This window comes from Theropithecus gelada, chromosome 3 (assembly GCF_003255815.1).
Source record: "Theropithecus gelada isolate Dixy chromosome 3, Tgel_1.0, whole genome shotgun sequence".
NCBI classification, from domain to species: domain Eukaryota; kingdom Metazoa; phylum Chordata; class Mammalia; order Primates; family Cercopithecidae; genus Theropithecus; species Theropithecus gelada.
The window spans coordinates 178621813-178642962 of NC_037670.1; the positions used below are offsets into that span (position 1 = coordinate 178621813).

Consider the following 21150-nt stretch of genomic DNA (forward strand, 5'->3'; position numbering starts at 1 on the left):
CACCCACGGGTCCCACAACACCTTCGACAGTTTTCCAGTTTCCTGCTTATAAGTTTCTCCACTCCAAGGGACTTTGAGATGCTTGAAGGTGGCCTGGGACACGGCTGATCCACAATAGAACCTCGGGAAATATCCAACCCATCGCAACATGGACCGTCCCTCACCCGCATGTGGTTTCAGGGCCACTCCCGGGCCGTGAGTGTTTCTGTGAAAGCAGTGTTTGCCACGTCGCTCAGGACGCCCATCCTGGCAATGAGCAGCTGCAGCTTCCAGGATTTTACCTTCTTAAACGCACTTCTGTTAAGCTGTGCATGTAAGAGGTCTGTTCTGTTGAAATATTTTCCATAGCCTTTCATATTAAGGAGGCCTTTAATGTTATAAATATTTAAACATGCTTTGCAGCCAATCACTACAATTACTCAGCTCAGAAAGCATGAACAAAGCCTGCCTCTAGTGGACGATCCTGTGCTATTCATCGGTCTCTCTTAAATGTCTTCCTGATTTCAATTTAAAAGTGTATCTTTATATAACATATACAATTTAACTTTTTCTTTTTAAAAATATGTATAGCTACTTTTTGTTGTGCAATTTTATGAGCTTTAAGACCTGGATAGACTTGTGTAACCATCATCACAAACTGGGATACGGAACAGCCCCATCACCCCAAAAAATTCCTCCGGCTCTGCTTCCTTCAGGGCAAACCCTCCCTCCACCCCTACCCCCTGCCAGCCACAGACCTGTCTTCAGTCACTGTAGTTTGGCCTTTTCTAGAAGGTCATATAAATGCCATCAAGCAGTATATAAAGACTAGCTTCAAAGTGGAGAAAACTTTAGGCCTCTATGGCATTTTAATGCCCGCAGTCTTAGTCTTTAGGGTAATTTTGCTCTAAGAACGTTTTGCTGTTTTGGTGAAATATGTAATAATAGGATAGACTTTGGAAGATGTGCTTACTGAATTCTTACCCTCAATGTCAAAAACCCAACAGACTTTCATTACTGCATCCCTTGTGTACAGGATCAAAGTGTCCACCCTCAGAAAGTCTGATGAGACAGAGAAGAATGACTCGTGAGGATCAAGAAAGATAGGCTGAGTGAGCGGTGTCCTGGCCTGAAGCCTGTGAGCACTGCAGTTGTCCTCGGCACCCCTGGGGACTGGTTACCAGACCCCCCACGGGTACCAAACTCCACAGATCCTCAAGCACCTTGGGTAAAATAGTGTAGTATTTCCCTATAACCTACACACATCCTTCTGTGTACTTGAAATCATCTCTAGGTTACTCGTAGTATCAAATACAATGTAAATGCTATGTAAAAATTTGTTCTACTGTATTGCTTAGGAAATAATGACAAGAAAAAAATCTGTACACGTTCAGTACAGATGCACCCATCCTTTTCTTTCCGAATCTTTTTGATCCTCGATTGGTTGAACTCATGGATGTGGATCCCACAATACTGAAGGCCGACTGTAATTCGGAAGGAGGGGTGTTTGGGGCAGGAGCCTACAGGAAGCTGGAGGCAGGGCACTGGGGACTCGAAAGTGAAAATGTCAGTCATGAGCATGGGAGAAAAGAGAGGAAGGCAGGGGAAGGCACTCCAGATGAACCCCCTAAGTACAGGCTGGAGGTGGGATGGCACAGTGACAGCAGGAGAGGGAGGATAGATGGTCCACCTGGAGCAGACAGTATGTGCAGTGGAGGGGCAAGCAGGCAGGCCAAGGTGGGGCTGAAGTGTTTGGGGTTGACCCTTGGTGCCACCATCTTGGAGGGAGCTGAATGGTTCCAGGGTAGAGGCCGATGCTAGGTGACCAGGTGAGGTGCCTTGTTGAGACCAGGCACAGTGGTTCATGCCCGTAATCCCAGTGCTTTGGGATGCTGAGGCAGGAGGATCATTTGACCTTAAAAAAAAAAAAAAATTGTTCTGTTGAACTTATCGCCTTGAGACAGAAGGAGCTTTCCCAGGATAGCCGTTTCCTACCTGCTGGCCTCAGCCCCCATCGCCTCTCCTTATGCCCGCTAAACGCGCTTGTCCAGTCTCACAGTTAACAGGAGCTGCGGGTTATGGTTTTGGCCCCATAGATAGAGGGAGAATTTTGCTGGAGGACCTGTGGGAGTCTTTGGCTCTCTTGCAAGAGGGACACAGAGTTGGCCCTTCTCTTCCCCACTGCCCCTGCCTTCATGAAGCTGTGCTGCCCAGGCTGTCAGGGCAGGACACGGAGCCCAGCCCCTGAGGGCACCATCCATGTGTTGCTCTCGATCCCTGTTCTCTAGATTTGCGAAGTCAGAAAAATTAGCCCGATTTGTCTAAGTGGCTGCCCATCGGGTTTTCCCTTACTTGCCACTAAATGAGTCCTGAGTGGTTTTGCTCGTGCTGTTTCCTCCACCTGGATCTCCTTCTCTACCTTGTCCAGCATTTCACTGTATATCCAGCTGGTGATCTCTTCCATCCAGAAATTTAACTTCAGTCTGAGTGAGCGCTTCCCCAGACACCCCAGGCATCAAACGCAATCATTGCTTACAGGGCTGCGTGCTTTATCACGGAGCTGTGAGTCCCTCACGAGCAGGAACTGCTCCTTACTTCTCTTTGCACCTGGAAGGTCATAAATGATCAGCGAATGCTTGTTGAATAAATGAAAGAACAAATGAATTCCATAGAAACAAGCAAGGGAAAAATGGGAAATGATTCCATCAATTCTTGCCAAGTCACAGGCTTTCTTCCTTCACAAAAGGACATGCAGGAGAGTTGAGGATCTTGAGTCTGACAAGCAGAGAGGTGCTTCTTGTTGTATTTATTATCAAAGCTTCGCCATTAATCCCTGCACGGTCAGTGAGCACACGGCAGCTCTGCAGTCAGTCCTGCTGCACTTAGGTGGACTCTGACCAGAGGTCAAAGGCTATCAGCTCACTCCTTGTGTCTGACCAATGCCTTGGGTGGCTGCTTTAATCCCGACTTGAACTAAATTGGATGATCTGCCTGGAGACTTAGAACATTATTCCTCCCCTCGCCATTCCCACTGTCTTTGCCTTGATCTCGACTCTTCTTTCCTCTTGCGAGGACCAATGCTGCAGCTTCTCACCTGTCCTTCCCTCCTGTGCATCCCACACAGCCTGCAGCTAAGAATGGTTCTGAGCAAGACACTGCTTCATGCAAAATATTGTACCTCTGCTTAAAGACCCAGTGTGAACGTTGCCCATTGATTTTTGTTTCTCGATCCCCAACTTCCCATGCCCCAAAATAGCATCCTAGGACAATAGAAATAGAATTGACCTTTCTAAGATGATTCTGCCCATCTCCCACTTTATAGATGAGGAAAGTGAAGTCCAGGAAGTTGATGTCGCCTCGTTCAAAATCCTTTCCTTACTCCTTATACAAAAATTAATTCAAGATGGATTAGAGACTTAAATGTTAGACCTAATACCATAAAAACTCTAGAAGAAAACCTAGGTAATACCATTCAGGACATAGGCATGGGCAAGGACTTCATGTCTAAAGCACCAAAAGCAACGGCAACAGAAGCCAAAATTGACAAATGGGATCTAATTAAACTAAAGAGCTTCTGCACAGCAAAAGAAACTACCAACAGAGTGAACAGGCAACCTACAGAATGGGAGAAAATTTTTGCAATCTACTCATCTGACAAAGGGCTAATATCCAGAACCTACGAAGAACTCAAACGAATTTACAAGAAAAAAACAAACAACCCCATCAAAAAGTGGGCAAAGGATATGAACAGACATTTCTCAAAAGAAGACATGCATACAGCCAACAGACACATGAAAAAATGCTCATCATAAGGGGAACATCACACACCAGGGCCTATCATGGGGAGTGGGGAGGGGGGAGGGATTGCATTGGGAGTTATACCTGATGTAAATGACGAGTTGATGGATGCTGACGAGTTGATGGGTGCAGCACACCAACATGGCACAAGTGTACGTATGTAACAAACCTGCACGTTATGCACATGTACCCTAGAACTTAAAGTATAATAATAATTTTAAAAAAAGATTTAAAAAAAAATCATGTGACTCATTAGCAGTAAGTCAAGCCTGTAGCCCAGCTTGTCACCAGGGCTGTTTTCTTCATTACATCACCGTGTCTCTTCCTCTTCACTGCCTGCATGACTGTGTCTCGGCAGTTGATGGATACAGCACAACATTGCCAGCTTGCTGTGTACAAGGGGGATCTGTTTCAGATATTCTATGGAGACACTGGCTGGAGGATTGCTGCAGAGTCCCAGGAGGAAGGGCTGCCAATGGCACTGGGCTTCGCAGCCAAGCATCTGCAGCCCTCAGGCAGCACTGTCCATTGTCATACGAGTGTGCAGGTGTCAGGCGTCGCATCTGCTCACCCCGGTGATAATGCACAGCAGCTATAGGCAGATCTCGGGCCAGAGAGCCACTGAGTGAGCCTTGCAGCCTCTGCTGCCAGCACAGGCTTGTTCCTTCAACACTGGTGGGGAGAGATACGCTGTCATCAGGCCCAAGAAATACTGCCCTCCCCATCCTGTCCCCGGTCACTGGGTGCCTGCAGAGTGTCCCAGAGGAGGGAGGGAGGGACCCTGGTTCAAACGGCCTGTTCTCAGACATGCAGCGATGGACCCTTGTGAATACTTACCTGATAATCATGGGAAGGAGACTGTTTCTCCTGGATTCCCTCAAGATTCCTCTGAGTGACAATGTGATGTCAGTCAACTGTGTCTTCTTCAGAATATCATATACACTTGAGGTCTCCAGGAGCCTCCAATTACATTATTTTCCTGGCTCTTACAGTGACAAGTAAACCTTATCCTGGGTTCCTCATTACTGAGACTTTTCTTGCCTGTTTTGTTCGCTTATGATTTCTTCTAGGACTTCCTCCAACAGGTTACACTTAAACTGTCTACCTCAGTCTCAGGAAGTTTTAAAAATGTTCAGCTAAATAAAAGAGGTAGATTTTTCCTGGAAACTAAATACCCATCAGCCTTACTGAATTAATAATTTATGTATTTCTAAAAAACAAAGTTTTATTAATTAAATCAAAATTTCATTGTAATTTTAAAATAATCTTGTGGTCTTTCCCCATGTGTCTGAAGCCAGTAATCACCCTTATTGTCCTGTGAATTCTGATGTTGCAGTTACCTGCTAGCTTGGTGGATAAACATTTTCTCTATTAAGGAGCAGGAGGCTTATTAAACTGTGATAGATTAGACTATTCTTTCAAGGCCATTGATCAGCGGAAAAACAGAATCTGGATGCTAAAAACTGTGCCCATGTGAATTAATTTACCCCTATCTTTCCTTGAGCCGTCCCCTGAGTATTTGTTCCTAGGTTTGTTGGCTGTATTTGCTTAATTTTTACCTTGTGATTTCATTGAGAGGTGTAGTTGAGTGGGTATACTTACAGCTTCTGTTCTTGTCTGAAATATCATTTAGAAGCCTGATCACACCCTGCACAAGTATGCTTGTGAGGCATACTGATTGAATACCATTTGAGCAGGTGCCTCCTAACGCTGCCCTCCTCAACCCTTCTCAGCGTGAATGTTCGCTTTTTCATGTGCTGATTTTAACATAATCTTTGGTTCACAGTAACAGAGAATCTTGTTTGAAAAAATGCAGGGATTGAAGGGATATTGACACGCACCTAGTCACCATCTATCACTCCATCTGAGGAGCAAGTGTTCCTTCCTCTCGTAACTTTGTCCTGGTGACACTGAATTCATCCTTGTAGACCACTTTCTTCCCAGGCTGGGCAGTTCTGGCTTTTGCAAAGTTCCTCATCAGCTAATTTAAGTCTACTTCTTAAAACTTCCCCTCTGCTGAATCTCATTCCACCTTTTATGCAGCAGTGTCCACTGCGCTTTCTGCAATGTTGGAAATGGTCTACAGCTGCGCTGGCCAAGATGGTAGCACTACCCACACGTGGCTCTTGAGCACGGGGAATGTGGCTGGTCTAACAAAGGAACTCAATTTGTAGTTTTCTTTAATTGTAATCAACTTAAAATTACATAGGCCATATGTAGCTAGTGGCTACTCTATTGGGCAGTACAGTTCGAAAGCAATGCTGAATACTTAACGACCTTCAGATATTTGCAGACAGCTCTCCTATCCACATCTTGAGTCTTCTTTGGCCCAGCTGACCGAGTGTTTCAGATCATGCCTCCAGACTCCTTCCTGTCTCCAGACTTCGTAACAGCGTGGTCATCCTTCATTCACCTCATTAGATATCTGAAGTAATGAGAGAAGTAGTCGATTGAATAAATTAGTGAATGAATATGTGATTTTAACTCTTCATGTAAACCTCATCCTAGCTAATCCTCTTTTCTTTATAAGCTGAGGTTTTTGATCTTATGACCATGGGTGGGAAGACAGGATGCAGAGGATAGGACCAAGCAAGGTCATGTTTTCTTTAGTAATCACATCCCCATCTGTTTCCCAGTTGGGAAAAATGCAAACCTTTTTGCTCTCAGGTGCCACTGGTTAATTACAACAAGATGTACAAAGCAAAGCAGACGACCCTGCAGTGATAGCAGGGATGGCCACCTGTTTGGCAGAATGGCCCAGGGGAACATCTCTAGTCATTCCAATTCCAAGAAAGCACCTTGAGGTAGAGATGATGCGAAACCAACCTGTAAATCGAAACCTATTTTTTATTATTCAAAAATTACAACCTGGTCTTCTTCTGAAACTTATTTTTTATGCTTTTACATCTCCTACAACCTTACACATAATTTCTAGTGTCTTTTTAGAACCTCTCAGGATTGTAGCATTTAATGCGTTCTCAGCAGTGGGTATGGTCCGTGTTATGTGTGCATTTGAAGTTGAAGAGCTAAGCTTAAAAAATATGCCTTTGTTTACTAATAAGGTAGATACTATTTTGTTGTTGTTGTTGTTTGATATGCAGTTTAGCTCTTGTTGTCCAGGCTGGAGTGCAATGGCAGGATCTCAGCTCACCACAACCTCTGCCTCCCGGGTTCAAGCAATTCTCCTGTCTCAGCCTTCCAAGTAGCTGAGATTGCAGACATGTGCCACCACACCTGGCTAATTTTGTATGTTTAGTAGAGACAGGGTTTCTCCATGTTGGTCAGGCTGGTCTCGAACTCCCGACCTCAGGTGATCCGCCCACCTCGGCCTCCCAAAGTGCTGAAATTACAGGCATGAGCCACCACGCCCAGCCAATACTATTTTTTACTCAAACCAAAAAATACATTCTGTGAGTAAGTGATTATTGACTATGCACTGTATCTCAACCCATAGCGATGGCCTCGACAAGGAACAAGATGGCCACAGTCAGTGTCACCCACTGGATGAGAGTGATGGGTGTGGTGAACCAAGAAGTGTGGCCATGGCACTGTTCTGGGATACAGCCGTCAGGGAAGCAAGCTTAGACTAGGGAGCAAAATCAACCTGTGATGAGTTGTGCCTTCCTTTAAGCATCTTGGCATTTGTTGTTGGCATTGAGGTTATAGACCGGTGGTGCAAAGACGAGGCCACAAGGGCCATTGGAGAAGAGGGAGGAGAGCCCAATGGCTAGAAACTAGAAGGACAGCCACACATTTCCCCCTCTGATTCTTTAATTCACCCACGACGTATGCCCATGGTGAGTTCTTAAATTGCAGGCTTTTGGTACCGGAAATGAGCTCTTGCTAGAGATTTGAGACGGAGTCAAATCATGGGTCTAGCCCTAATGATGGCAACTGATGGTGAGGATGAGAGTTGTGACGGTGCTGGTGGTCATGAGGGGGATGAGGATGATGAAGAAGAAAACAGCAATAACAAGGACGATTATGAAAACCTGCTAATTATGGTGCTGATGCCAGGGATAATTATGGTAGTAATAACGATCATGATCTGAGGAGGATTTACTGTCATTATTTCTCAGTGACTTCTCTTTGGGAAGAGAGTGAGATAATTACAGTCTGGAAGGAGACAGGAACGGGGGGCGTGCAGCTCCTCAGATCCAAGGGTGCCGCCCAGCTGCACGCTGGGAGTGAAACTATCAAGATTAAGGGCTATGCTGTTTCAGCAGCATTTCCACTGTCTAAATATAAACAGCCTCAGGCCCCGATCCAGCAGAGGAGACCACAGCTGCCAAATGCATCGCCAGCTGCAGGCCCTGGCTGGGTTTCTTTAGGGGAAAAGGCCGTCCCGCCATGGACAGATTCCAAAAGGCATGAGCCTGCGAATAGAATTTGAGGTTCAAGGAATGCTAGACTATGCCTCTGTGTTCAGGGTCACAGAGCCAGGCTGAAGGGAGCAGGATGAGGACATGGGTGCCCTGCCTGAAGGGCCTGTGCTCTCTGCTGGTACAGACAAGGGCCTGGTGAGATTGTAGAACAGTGGTGGCTACTGCAGTGGTGCCACCTGCATAGGAAGACGGGAATCTAGTGGGGATGGGCAGGGGCCAGGCTCCCTGTGCTCTTGCAGGCACCCAGCTCCGGTGGCCCCTCAGTCCCAGCTACAGATGGACTTTGAGATCTGATGACAGGATCTGCTGTTATACCACCTCTGGATCAACGGCGCCATCATCAGTGCCCCAGCTAGCCAGCAGGTGTGGGCCAGATAAGGCTTGACTGGTCCACATGTCCATTCTAGCTTAAGACACTGCTTGTCTTGACTCAGGGAAAGAAGGAAATGGAAGAAGAAGAAGAAAGAAGACGCATTTAAAACGTATTACCAAACGAACGCCGTGAACACATGAAATGTCAGCCTTTTGATTCCCTCCTGATCCTTGCCAGCACACATCCATTTATCCAGTGCTGACTTACTCAGCCCTGAACGTGCACCAGGCGCTCTCGCAGGCACAAGGAATGCCGTGGTGGACAGAACCGTGGAAGCCCCTGCACTGGTGAATCTTACATCCTGCTGGAAAGACCGCCCATAAATAAATGTGTTTCTCATGTGTCAGGCAGGACACGTGTTCTACAGGAAAGTGATGTAAGGTAAAGGACAGGGAGCAAAGGGGAGTGTCTGGGGGAGGATGGCAGGGATGGCCTCTCAAGGAAGTCACACGGAAGCAGTGGCCCAACAGACACAGGACAAGGTCCTGTGATCCGAGGAGGGGTCTCAGGGTGGAGGGACAGCGAGCAGGCCAGCATGGCCACAGGGCATGATGTCCAGGATGAACAGATGGAGTGATGTTTGAACATGTCATCTGGGAAAATTGCACACAGGGGCAGGCTCACAGCCACTTTTTCCCCAGCTGATCTTGCTTCCTCCGTTACCAAACCACCCTCAATACAGCATCGCAAACTGAGCAACAGAGCGGGGAGGACACGACTAATACCCGTTTGGCAGGCTGACTGAAGGCTGTTGAAGAAAGAGCAGAAACACCTGGTAATCCTCGCAGGCGTCACCTAGGCTGCAGGCTGGAGCCATCGTGGGACAAGCAGGAGGCTGGGATGGAGCTGGGATGGGAAGGAGCACAGGCCATCAGCTTTCCTGGCCCTGTGTTAATTGTGTAATATCATCACAGCAGGGTAGGATGCCCTGTGAGGGCACCTGACAGGTGTTATACATACTGCACATTCATCAGCATTGCCCTACCAATGGCCGTATTTACATCAGGCATAAATGCAGTTTACTGCACTCCGTGAGAATCAGAAATTAATATCTCCGGTCCAGCTAGATTCTGATTTCTTTGGCAGGAGGAAGGCAGAACAGCACACATCTTGACTGAATAATCATGCATTTTGCATGGTTAATCATTCTAAGGGCAGGAAAGCTACCTTCCTAGGATCACAGAGAGCTGACTTTCTCTTCTGTGAATCTTTGAAAAACCAGACAGATGGGAATTTACCTTAAGAGTGAGATTTGTGCTCATACGCTGTGCTGCTCAACTTATGAACTGGCCTCACTTAGATGTTGGACTATTGATTATCAGCTCTGGCAAGCTCTTGAATCAGAATCTTAGGACATGCACATTAAAAAAAAAAAAAACAAGTCCTACGTCCTCTCTTTGACTTGGTTGTCACCAATGTGTGTCTAAATAGGATGAAAAAATGCATCCCGTGTTCAGAAGAACGGGCTTCAGCCTCAGAGCCCCAGTCCTTCCACCAGCTCTGGGGCAGGGGCAGCTCCTGGCTGCACCTGAGCCGTCAGTCCGGAGAACCTGCGCCCTTTCCATATGCGTGGTTCTGTTCTAGGCACTGCGGGGAGCTCAAACAGAAAGAGAGCAAACCTCCTGCTGTTCAATCAGAGACCGAAGTCATACTCCCAAATAATCAAGCTAGTGAACTGGATGGCATTTGCACAGCTAGATCATGTACTGCAATTATAGATTGTTGCCATAAAGCTTTTGAGAGCAATGTAATAGTTAATAACATCCTAATTATATGATATGAGTAATCTGTGCTCTGAAAGCAGCCTACATATAGGCAGAAGAACCATGAGGAGCTCTCAAAGAAAATATGCCATATATTCAGGCACCTGGGGAGCGATTTTAGAAATCGTGACCTTCCAAGGCAATTGATTTTGGTTGTTCTTTAAAGGATCACTCTAGGAGTCCGGTTATTCTTATGGGTTCCCTGGTCTAGATGACCCTCATGGAGGATCTGCTCATCTTGCATTATTAGAAAGGGCAGCTAAGTGGATTATGGATGAAAATTTTCATGTTGTAAAAACACACCACCAGAAGTCAACCATTCTTATTATGCCCATGTTTAATGCTATTTCCAAAACTGTACAACAGCTCATGGGTGGAGAGGTTGGGGGGCCTATATTCCTTGCTAGACTCAAGCTCCTTGAAGGTAGGGAATATGTCTTACTCATTACTGTATCCTCAGTTTTTTGCCCCATTGTGCAAGCTAAATAAGCAATGAATTAATCAATGAATCAATGATGAATAAAAGGAAGTTAGTTAAATTCCCTTTAGATAACAATAATTGTCCTTCTCACCCCAGGTCACCTACAGCCAGATACCATTTGGATTATTGAATTCCTACGGTGTTCATTGCCTCTCCAATTCTTTGTCATCTAATCATATCCACTCTTGCATTTCTATTTCACTTCTTAATATACACACCTGATTCCCACCTTTAAGGATCCTGAAGGAACACAATGCCTTATCTTGCTTCCCCTCTGCCCTTGGCACACACCACCAAACAATCAAGGGCAAGTTTCAGACTGTTGCAGTTGGATGAAATGGCTCTGTGGCTTTCAAACGGAATTCTAGATCTAACCTAGACCAGACCCAGACCCTCCCTGGATGTCAGCTCTTCCCTGTCTCTAGAGAGGCTGTGTGAATGGAGACATGATGCCCGGCAGCCCTTCCCTGTCTCTAGAGAGGCTGTGTACAGAGACACGATGCCCGTCAGCCCTTCCCTGTCTCTAGAGAAGCTGTCTGAATGGAGACAAGATGCCCGGCAGATCATTCTGACCCAGCTCCTAGACCCAGGCCAGGGGCCAGGGTATGTGTGTAAGGGGATTTGTATTGATTTTTTTTTTTTTTTTTTTGGCATTGAAGTTAAGATTTGCATTCAATGGTGATGGATTGTAAAATTGCCCTGCCATGTGGAGTGGTCCTAAAGCTCAGGTGGGTGAAGGCTGTTGAGATCCTGTGTCTGTGCTCACGTTGGCTGCTTTGCTTTCCTTTCCTGCCTGACGTGTCCTCTCCGTCTTCCCTTTTCCGTTGCCATCTTCCTGCCCTTGTCTCCTGCCAACTTCTTCCTTTTCTGCATTCAGCCTTAACCCTTTCTTCCCCTTACGCTTCCTTTCTGGGACTCCCAAACCCAACTGTGCTTTAGAGAAAGAGTCCTGGACTCAACGCCAGGGAAATGCGTGCCCACATTCCTGCCTTACTGCCTTCTAGTCTGACCTTGAGAAGGTTATGAGCTCTTGGGCTTCTGTTTTGCCATCTCTCAAGCGAGTGGGTTAGACCATGGATGAAAGACCGCCCATCCTAGGATCATAAACTGGGTAAGATTTGCATCAATGTGAGTCATCACACTGGTGCTGATTCCAGGTTTCCTTTCTCCACTGTGAGCTGAGTTAAAAACTCTCTATTAGGAGGCATTTCACATACCGTTGTCGAGGAGATGGGAAATAACAGTTCCACTCATTTGCCAGGTAGAAAAGCCCTTGCCTTCTCGGTTCGTTCAGCAGAGGGAAAAGTCAGGCAGGCAGAGGCAGGAATGGCCTTTATTTACAAAGGAGGCTGTGCCTCACTGTTCTTTAACAGGATGCCTAATGAGTTAGAATTTGAGTAGCATGGCTGGGTGCAGTGGCTCATGCCTGTAATCCTAGCACTTTGGGAGGCCAAGGTGGGCAGATCACAAGATCAGGAGTTCAAGACCAGCCTGGCCAACAGGGTGAAACCCTGTCTCTACTAAAAATACAAAAAAATTAGCTGGGCATGGTGGCAGGCACCTATAGTCCCAGCTACTCGGGAGGCTGAGACAGAAGAATCACTTGAACCCGGGAGGCAAAGGTTGCAGTGAGCCAAGATGCACCACTGCACTCGTGCCTGGGCAACAGAGTGAGACGCCATCTCAAAATAATAATAATAATAATAATAATAATAATAATAGGTTATGCCTCATAGGTTCTGACATCCAGTGGGATTTGCACTTTGGCACATTTTTCTTTGTACATAAAAACCCTTATCTCACGTTTAGAACAGTGCAGGACTTAACTTTTTCCGGGATTAGGTATTCATTTTAGTCATGAAAAAGAAAAGGGCCTTTGACCCAAATTACAAACACTATTGAAGTAAAACTGCCTATTTTTTCCTTCATGCTTTCATTGAAAAACGCAGTCACTGTCTCCTGCTGGATGAGTGTGGAGCTGAGGGCTCTGAGGGATGGAGAAGGAGAGGGGTGACTCATGCATGCCAGGAATTCACATTCCGGCTGACGCGGGAACACGGGTGGCGTACAGACATTGTAAAGACATCTGAGCACAATTTTGAGAAAACATGAAAGGATTTCCGCAAGTCTTTATGTCCTCTGTATATTAAGGTGTTAAGACAATGGATAGCAACAGAAAGATGGGGTTTTGTGGTGGAAACTTCCAGAAAGAAAGTTGACACGGAGAAGTCCTCAAAGCTGGAGGCCTCGGAGTACCTTGTAGTTTAAGAAGGAGGGAGGACTCGGGTATCCAGAGATGGGAATGGAATTACCAGAGATGAGGAACACTGCAGAAATGGCATCAACACACTGAAGAATGTGCTCCTTTGTAAGAATAATGAGCCCTTAAATGCCAGTCTGAATCTTAGCTTGACAAATGAGGCGAATCTGAACCCCTTTGGGAAAATAATAGCACCTTGCTCTGTTTGAGATAAAATCCATGTCTTCTGACTTCTGAAAGGAATTGTTGTGTTGGTCCATTTGTTTTATTTCAGGAAATTTTAAAATATGAGGTAGAAAGAAAAGTCTAAAGTATTCTGAAAGTTATTAGTTAATGATTGGCTGATGTCACTCTCAGGTGGTTATATAATAAACTGTCTCAGTATCATCAGATTCTACAAGTCCAGAAGAAGCAGCCGAGGACTTCTTAGTATTTTGAGGCAGAGGGAAGAACTACAAGAAAACCTCAGGGCAGGAAAATCGGACCTGTTCCAGGCACTGAAAACTGGTGTGATTTGAGTACAGTGAGAGAGAGAGAACGCAAGAGAGACCGAGAGAGAGACAGAGAGGGAGACAGAGAGAGAGACAGAGAGGGAGAGAAGACAGAGGGAGAGAGGGTGGGGAGACAGAGAAGGTAAGAAGACAGAGAGAGACAGTGGGGGCCGGTAGGGGAATGGAAGCACAATTGTGGGTTGGTAACTCCTGTCTCGATGCCTAATGAGTTAGAATTTGAGTAGCATGGCTGGGCATGGTGGCTCATACCTGTAATCCCAGCACTTTGGAAGTTCGAGGCGGGCAGATCACAGGGTCAGGAGATCGAGACCATCCTGGCTAATGCAGTGAAACCCCATCTCTACTTAAAAAAAAAAAAAAAAAAAAAAAATTAACCAGGCCTGATGGCACATGCCTGTAGTCCCAGCTCCTCAGGAGGCTGAGGCAGGAGAATTGCTCAAACCCGGGAGGTGGAGGTTGCAGTGAGCCGAGATCGCACCGCTACACTCCAGCCCAGGTGGCAGAGTGAGACTCCATATCAAAAAGAAAAAAAGAAAAAAATGAGTAGCATATTACTTTGCTAGGGCTGTCGTAACAAAGTACTACAGACTGGGTGGCTTCAACAGTGAAAATGTGTTGTCTCGCGGTTCTGGAGGCCAGAAGTGAGAGCTCGAGGTGTCTGCAGGGTGGGCTCCTGCTGAGGCTATGAGAGAGTGCTGGCTCCAGGCCTCCCTCCTGTGTCTGGTGGTTTTCCCGTAATCTTCGGTGCTCCCAGGTGCATCAGTACCTCTCCAGCATCTGCCTTCATCTTCACATGGTGCTCTCCTTGTCTGCAGGTCTGTCTCTGTGTCCACATTTTCCCTGTTTACACCGACACCAGTCATTTGGATGAGGATCTTTTTTAATGACCTCGTTTTAACTTGATCGCCTCTGCAAAGGGTTCACCTCCAAATAAAGTCACTTTCTAAGGTCTTGAGGGTAATGACTCCAACATGTCTTTTCTGGGAGACACAATTCAGCACCTAGAAAACAGTTAAGAAAAAAAAGAGAAAATTTGGTAATTGTCTTCTGTACGGACTTCTATTAAAACAATGAGATGTGTATTTACCAAAATCAGGACCAAATTACAGGCCAGTATTCATATATGAAACTTCTTGCATTTCGCATGTGCACTTAAATTTCCAGTCCTGATTTTCATACCAAGAAACGTGGCCAAGTCATCACTTCATAAAGGAAAAACCATTTTGGAAGGTAAAAAAAGACAATTACTGATTGAAACAGTCTAACATTGAACTTCTAGATGTAAACTATGCCAAGCAAACTTTTTTTCGGGTAATGTTATTTATTGCAGACAGCCTTTGGGCACTGTGTAGATCCCAAACGTGGTGAAATGTGAGCTCCCAGATCATTGCTCAGTTTCCAGCTGCCATCCCGAGTTTGTTGGTGTCACTGATTCCAAGAACAAAACACTGCTGCATGAAATTAACAACCTTATAAATAGACGACAGCACGTCTGTTAGACAAAAGGCTGCCGTTATCCGCTGGAAACAATCACACACAATTCCAGTAAAAGTCTTGCCAAATACCTCTTTGTAATTCAAGGAACCTAACAACAGACCATATGCGGTGCCTCCTCCTTCCTGTTCTGGAACTCAGCGCTGCACCCTAACTGAGAACAGGCTAGTACCACCCGTAGGCATAGTTAAGCGTGCAAAGAGGCTCAGAGAAGTTTATAGGGTTGTTGTTCTGTTTGGTTTTTCATGGTGCTTTATGTCATTGTTAATTTTATACAGTGTTATTTATAGTATGTTCACCCTTAGGGACTTCACCTTGAAACCACCACCTTTAATGCTGATGACGAGTGCTCCCATGGACCTTGGGTTAAAAGAGCCAAATGGTGTACATGCCCTGGGGAGAGATTGCTATTGGCCTTTGGGAGAGAGCCTGCAGCAGTGGGTTCAGCTCTCCCAGTGGCAACGCTGGATGGTAACTGCACCTTCTTCTAAGGGTGATACGTTTTGTGAGTGTGCGTGGTGTGAGTTTTCTGCCAGCACCTTTATAGAGCAATGCACACTTGTAAATAAATACAACCAAAGTCAACAAAAGAGCATATCGATGCTTTGGTAGAGAACTCAGCAGTCTCCCCTCTCTGTAGCATAAAATTCAGGGAAAACAAAGTCCCCACAATGGGGACAGGTGGCCCCACATAGGTCTAAGGACTGCCATTCCATTTTAAAGTTACAAAGTACTCTCGGGGGGCGGAGCAAGATGGCCGAATAGGAACAGCTCCAGTCTCCAACTCCCAGTGCCAGCGACACAGAAGACCGGTGATTTCTGCATTTTCAACTGAGGTACTGGGTTCATCTCACTGGGGAGTGCCCGACGATCCGTGCTGGTCAGCTGCTGCAGCCCGACCAGCGAGAGCTGAAGCAGGGCGAGGCATCGCCTCACCTGGGAAGCGCAAGGGGGAAGGGAATCCCTTTTCCTAGCCAGGGGAACTGAGACACACAACACCTGGAAAATCGGGTAACTCCCACCCCAATATTGCGCTTTAAGCAAACAGGCACACCAGGAGATCATATCCCACACCTGGCCGGGAGGGTCCCATGCCCACGGAGCCTCCCTCATTGCTAGCACAGCAGTCTGTGATCTACCGGCAAGGCAGCAGCGAGGCTGGGGGAGGGGCGCCCGCCATTGCTGAGGCTTAAGTAGGTAAACAAAGCTGCTGGGAAGCTCCAACTGGGTGGAGCTCACAGCAGCTCAAGGAAACCTGCCTGTCTCTGTAGACTCCACCTCTGGGGACAGGGCACAGCTACACAACAACAACAACAACAAAAAAGCAGCAGAAACCTCTGCAGACGCAAACGACTCTGTCTGACAGCTTTGAAGAGAGCAGTGGATCTCCCAACACGGAGGTTGAGATCTGAGAAGGGACAGACTGCCTGCTCAAGTGGGTCCCTGACCCCTGAGTAGCCTAACTGGGAGACATCCCCCACTAGGGGCAGTCTGACACCCCACACCTTACAGGGTGGAGTACACCCCTGAGAGGAAGCTTCCAAAGCAAGAATCAGACAGGTACACTCGCTGTTCAGAAATATTCTATCTTCTGCAGCCTCTGCTGCTGATACCCAGGCAAACAGGGTCTGGAGTGGACCTCAAGCAATCTCCAACAGACCTACAGCTGAGGGTCCTGACTGTTAGAAGGAAAACTATCAAACAGGAAGGACACCTACACCAAAACCCCATCAGTACATCACCATCATCAAAGACCAGAGGCAGATAAAACCACAAAGATGGGGAAAAAGCAGGGCAGAAAAGCTGGAAATTCAAAAAATAAGAGCACATCTCCCCCGGCAAAGGAGCGCAGCTCATCGCCAGCAACGGATCAAAGCTGGACGGAGAATGACTTTGACGAGATAAGAGAAGAAGGCTTCAGTCCATCAAATTTCTCAGAGCTAAAGGAGGAATTACGTACCCAGTGCAAAGAAACTAAAAATCTTGAAAAAAAAGTGGAAGAATTGATGGCTAGAGTAATTAATGCAGAGAAGGTCATAAACGAAATGAAAGAGATGAAAACCATGACACGAGAAATACGTGACAAATGCACAAGCTTCAGTAACCGACTCGATCAACTGGAAGAAAGAGTATCAGCGATTGAGGATCAAATGAATGAAATGAAGCGAGAAGAGAAACCAAAAGAAAAAAGAAGAAAAAGAAATGAACAAAGCCTGCAAGAAGTATGGGATTATGTAAAAAGACCAAATCTACGTCTGATTGGGGTGCCTGAAAGTGAGGGGGAAAATGGAACCAAGTTGGAAAACACTCTTCAGAATATCATCCAGGAGAACTTCCCCAACATAGTAGGGCAGGCCAACATTCAAATCCAGGAAATACAGAGAACGCCACAAAGATACTCCTCGAGAAGAGCAACTCCAAGACACATAATTGCCAGATTCACCAAAGTTGAAATGAAGGAAAAAATCTTAAGGGCAGCCAGAGAGAAAGGTCGGGTTACCCACAAAGGGAAGCCCATCAGACTCACAGCAGATCTCTCGGCAGAAACTCTCCAAGCCAGAAGAGAGTGGGGGCCAATATTCAACATTCTTAAAGAAAAGAATTTTAAACCCAGAATTTCATATCCAGCCAAACTAAGTTTCATAAGTGAAGGAGAGATAAAATCCTTTACAGATAAGCAAATGCTTAGAGATTTTGTCACCACTAGGCCTGCCTTACAAGAGACCCTGAAGGAAGCACTCAACATGGAAAGGAACAACCGGTACCAGCCATTGCAAAAACATGCCAAAATGTAAAGACCATCGAGGCTAGGAAGAAACTGCATCAACTAACGAGCAAAATAACCAGTTAATATCATAATGGCAGGATCAAGTTCACACATAACAATCTTAACCTTAAATGTAAATGGACTAAATGCTCCAATTAAAAGACACAGACTGGCAAACTGGATAAAGAGTCAAGACCCATCAGTCTGCTGTATTCAGGAGACCCATCTCACACGCAGAGACATACATAGGCTCAAAATAAAGGGATGGAGGAAGATTTAGCAGGGGTTGCAATACTAGTCTCTGATAAAACAGACTTTAAACCATCAAAGATCAAAAGAGACAAAGAAGGCCATTACATAATGGTAAAGGGATCAATTCAACAGGAAGAGCTAACTATCCTAAATATATATGCACCCAATACAGGAGCACCCAGATTCATAAAGCAAGTCCTTAGAGACTTACAAAGAGACTTAGACTCCCATACAATAATAATGGGAGACTTCAACACTCCATTGTCAACATTAGACAGATCAACGAGACAGAAAGTTAACAAGGATATCCAGGAATTGAACTCATCTCTGCAGCAAGCAGACCTAATAGACATCTATAGAACTCTCCACCCCAAATCAACAGAATATACATTCTTCTCAGCACCACATCGTACTTACTCCAAAATTGACCATATAATTGGAAGTAAAGCACTCCTCAGCAAATGTACAAGAACAGAAATTATAACAAACTGTCTCTCAGACCACAGTGCAATCAAACTAGAACTCAGGACTAAGAAACTCAATCAAAACCACTCAAATACATGGAAACTGAACAACCTGCTCCTGAATGACTACTGGGTACATAACGAAATGAAGGCAGAAATAAAGATGTTCTTTGAAACCAATGAGAACAAAGATACAACATACCAGAATCTCTGGGACACATTTAAAGCAGTGTGTAGAGGGAAATTTATAGCACTAAATGCCCACAAGAGAAAGCAGGAAAGATCAAAAATTGACACTCTAACATCGCAATTAAAAGAACTAGAGAAGCAAGAGCAAACACATTCGAAAGCTAGCAGAAGGCAAGAAATAACTAAGATCAGAGCAGAACTGAAGGAGATAGAGACACAAAAAACCCTCCAAAAAATCAATGAATCCAGGAGTTGGTTTTTTGAAAAGATCAACAAAATTGACAGACCACTAGCAAGACTAATAAAGAAGAAAAGAGAGAAGAATCAAATCGACGCAATTAAAAATGATAAAGGGGATATCACCACCGACCCCACAGAAATACAAACTACCATCAGAGAATACTATAAACACCTCTACGCAAATAAACTGGAAAACCTAGAAGAAATGGATAATTTCCTGGACACTTACACTCTTCCAACACTAAACCAGGAAGAAGTTGAATCCCTGAATAGACCAATAGTAGGCTCTGAAATTGAGGCAATAATTAATAGCCTACCAACCAAAAAAAGTCCAGAACCAGATGGATTCACAGCTGAATTCTACCAGAGGTATAAGGAGGAGTTGGTACGATTCCTTCTGAAACTATTCCAATCAATAGAAAAAGAGGGAATCCTCCCTAACTCATTTTATGAGGCCAACATCATCCTGATACCAAAGCCTGGCAGAGACACAACAAAAAAAGAGAATTTTAGACCAATATCCCTGATGAACATCGATGCAAAAATCCTCAATAAAATACTGGCAAACCGGACTCAACAACACATCAAAAAGCTTATCCACCATGATCAAGTGGGCTTCATCCCTGGGATGCAAGGCTGGTTCAACATTCGCAAATCAATAAACATAATCCAGCATATAAACAGAACCAAAGACAAGAACCACATGATTATCTCAATAGAGGCAGAAAAGGCTTTTGACAAAATTCAACAGCCCTTCATGCTAAAAACGCTCAATAAATTCGGTATTGATGGAACGTACCTCAAAATAATAAGAGCTATTTATGACAAACCCACAGCCAATATCATACTGAATGGGCAAAAACTGGAAAAATTCCCTTTGAAAACTGGCACAAGACAGGGATGCCCTCTCTCACCACTCCTATTCAACATAGTGTTGGAAGTTCTGGCTAGGGCAATCAGGCAAGAGAAAGAAATCAAGGGTATTCAGTTAGGAAAAGAAGAAGTCAAATTGTCCCTGTTTGCAGATGACATGATTGTATATTTAGAAAACCCCATTGTCTCAGCCCAAAATCTCCTTAAGCTGATAAGCAACTTCAGCAAAGTCTCAGGATACAAAATTAATGTGCAAAAATCACAAGCATTCTTATACACCAATAACAGACAAACAGAGAGCCAAATCATGAATGAACTTCCATTCACAATTGCTTCAAAGAGAATAAAATACCTAGGAATCCAACTTACAAGGGATGTAAAGGACCTCTTCGAGGAGAACTACAAACCACTGCTCAGTGAAATAAAAGAGGACACAAACAAATGGAAGAACATACCATGCTCATGGATAGGAAGAATCAATATCGTGAAAATGGCCATACTGCCCAAGGTAATTTATAGATTCAATGCCATCCCCATCAAGCTACCAATGAGTTTCTTCACAGAATTGGAAAAAACTGCTTTAAAGTTCATATGGAACCAAAAAAGAGCCCGCATCTCCAAGACAATCCTAAGTCAAAAGAACAAAGCTGGAGGCATCACGCTACCTGACTTCAAACTATACTACAAGGCTACAGTAACCAAAACAGCATGGTACTGGTACCAAAACATAGATATAGACCAATGGAACAGAACAGAGTCCTCAGAAATAATACCACACATCTACAGCCATCTGATCTTTGACAAACCTGAGAAAAACAAGAAATGGGGAAAGGATTCCCTATTTAATAAATGGTGCTGGGAAAATTGGCTAGCCATAAGTAGAAAGCTGAAACTGGATCCTTTCCTTACTCCTTATACGAAAATTAATTCAAGATGGATTAGAGACTTAAATGTTAGACCTAATACCATAAAAATCCTAGAGGAAAACCTAGGTAGTACCATTCAGGACATAGGCATGGGCAAAGACTTCATGTCTAAAACACCAAAAGCAACAGCAGCAAAAGCTAAAATTGACAAATGGGATCTAATTAAACTAAAGAGCTTCTGCACAGCAAAAGAAACTACCATCAGAGTGAACAGGCAACCTACAGAATGGGAGAAAATTTTTGCAATCTACTCATCTGACAAAGGGCTAATATCCAGAACCTACAAAGAACTCAAACAAATTTACAAGAAAAAAACAAACAACCCCATCCAAAAGTGGGCAAAGGATATGAACAGACATTTCTCAAAAGAAGACATTCATACAGCCAACAGACA

At 45.0% G+C, this 21150-nt stretch overlaps 1 protein-coding gene across 10 annotated transcripts in view; it reads left to right on the forward strand.

The window, feature by feature from the left end:
* The window catches only part of DPP6 (dipeptidyl peptidase like 6), a 1162044-nt gene that overhangs the window by 832859 nt on the left and 308035 nt on the right, over nucleotides 1–21150 (forward strand). The window contains exons 6-7 of one of the 10 annotated variants that reach the window (XM_025379262.1): nucleotides 3302–3342; nucleotides 4014–4939. The exons of the other annotated variants lie outside the window; for them this stretch is intronic. Of the exons in view, the coding sequence (XP_025235047.1) occupies nucleotides 3302–3342; nucleotides 4014–4356 (384 nt within the window). The 3' untranslated portion in view covers nucleotides 4357–4939. Of the gene's footprint in view, nucleotides 1–3301; nucleotides 3343–4013; nucleotides 4940–21150 lie in introns of those variants that run through there. 10 annotated transcript variants of the gene reach the window in all.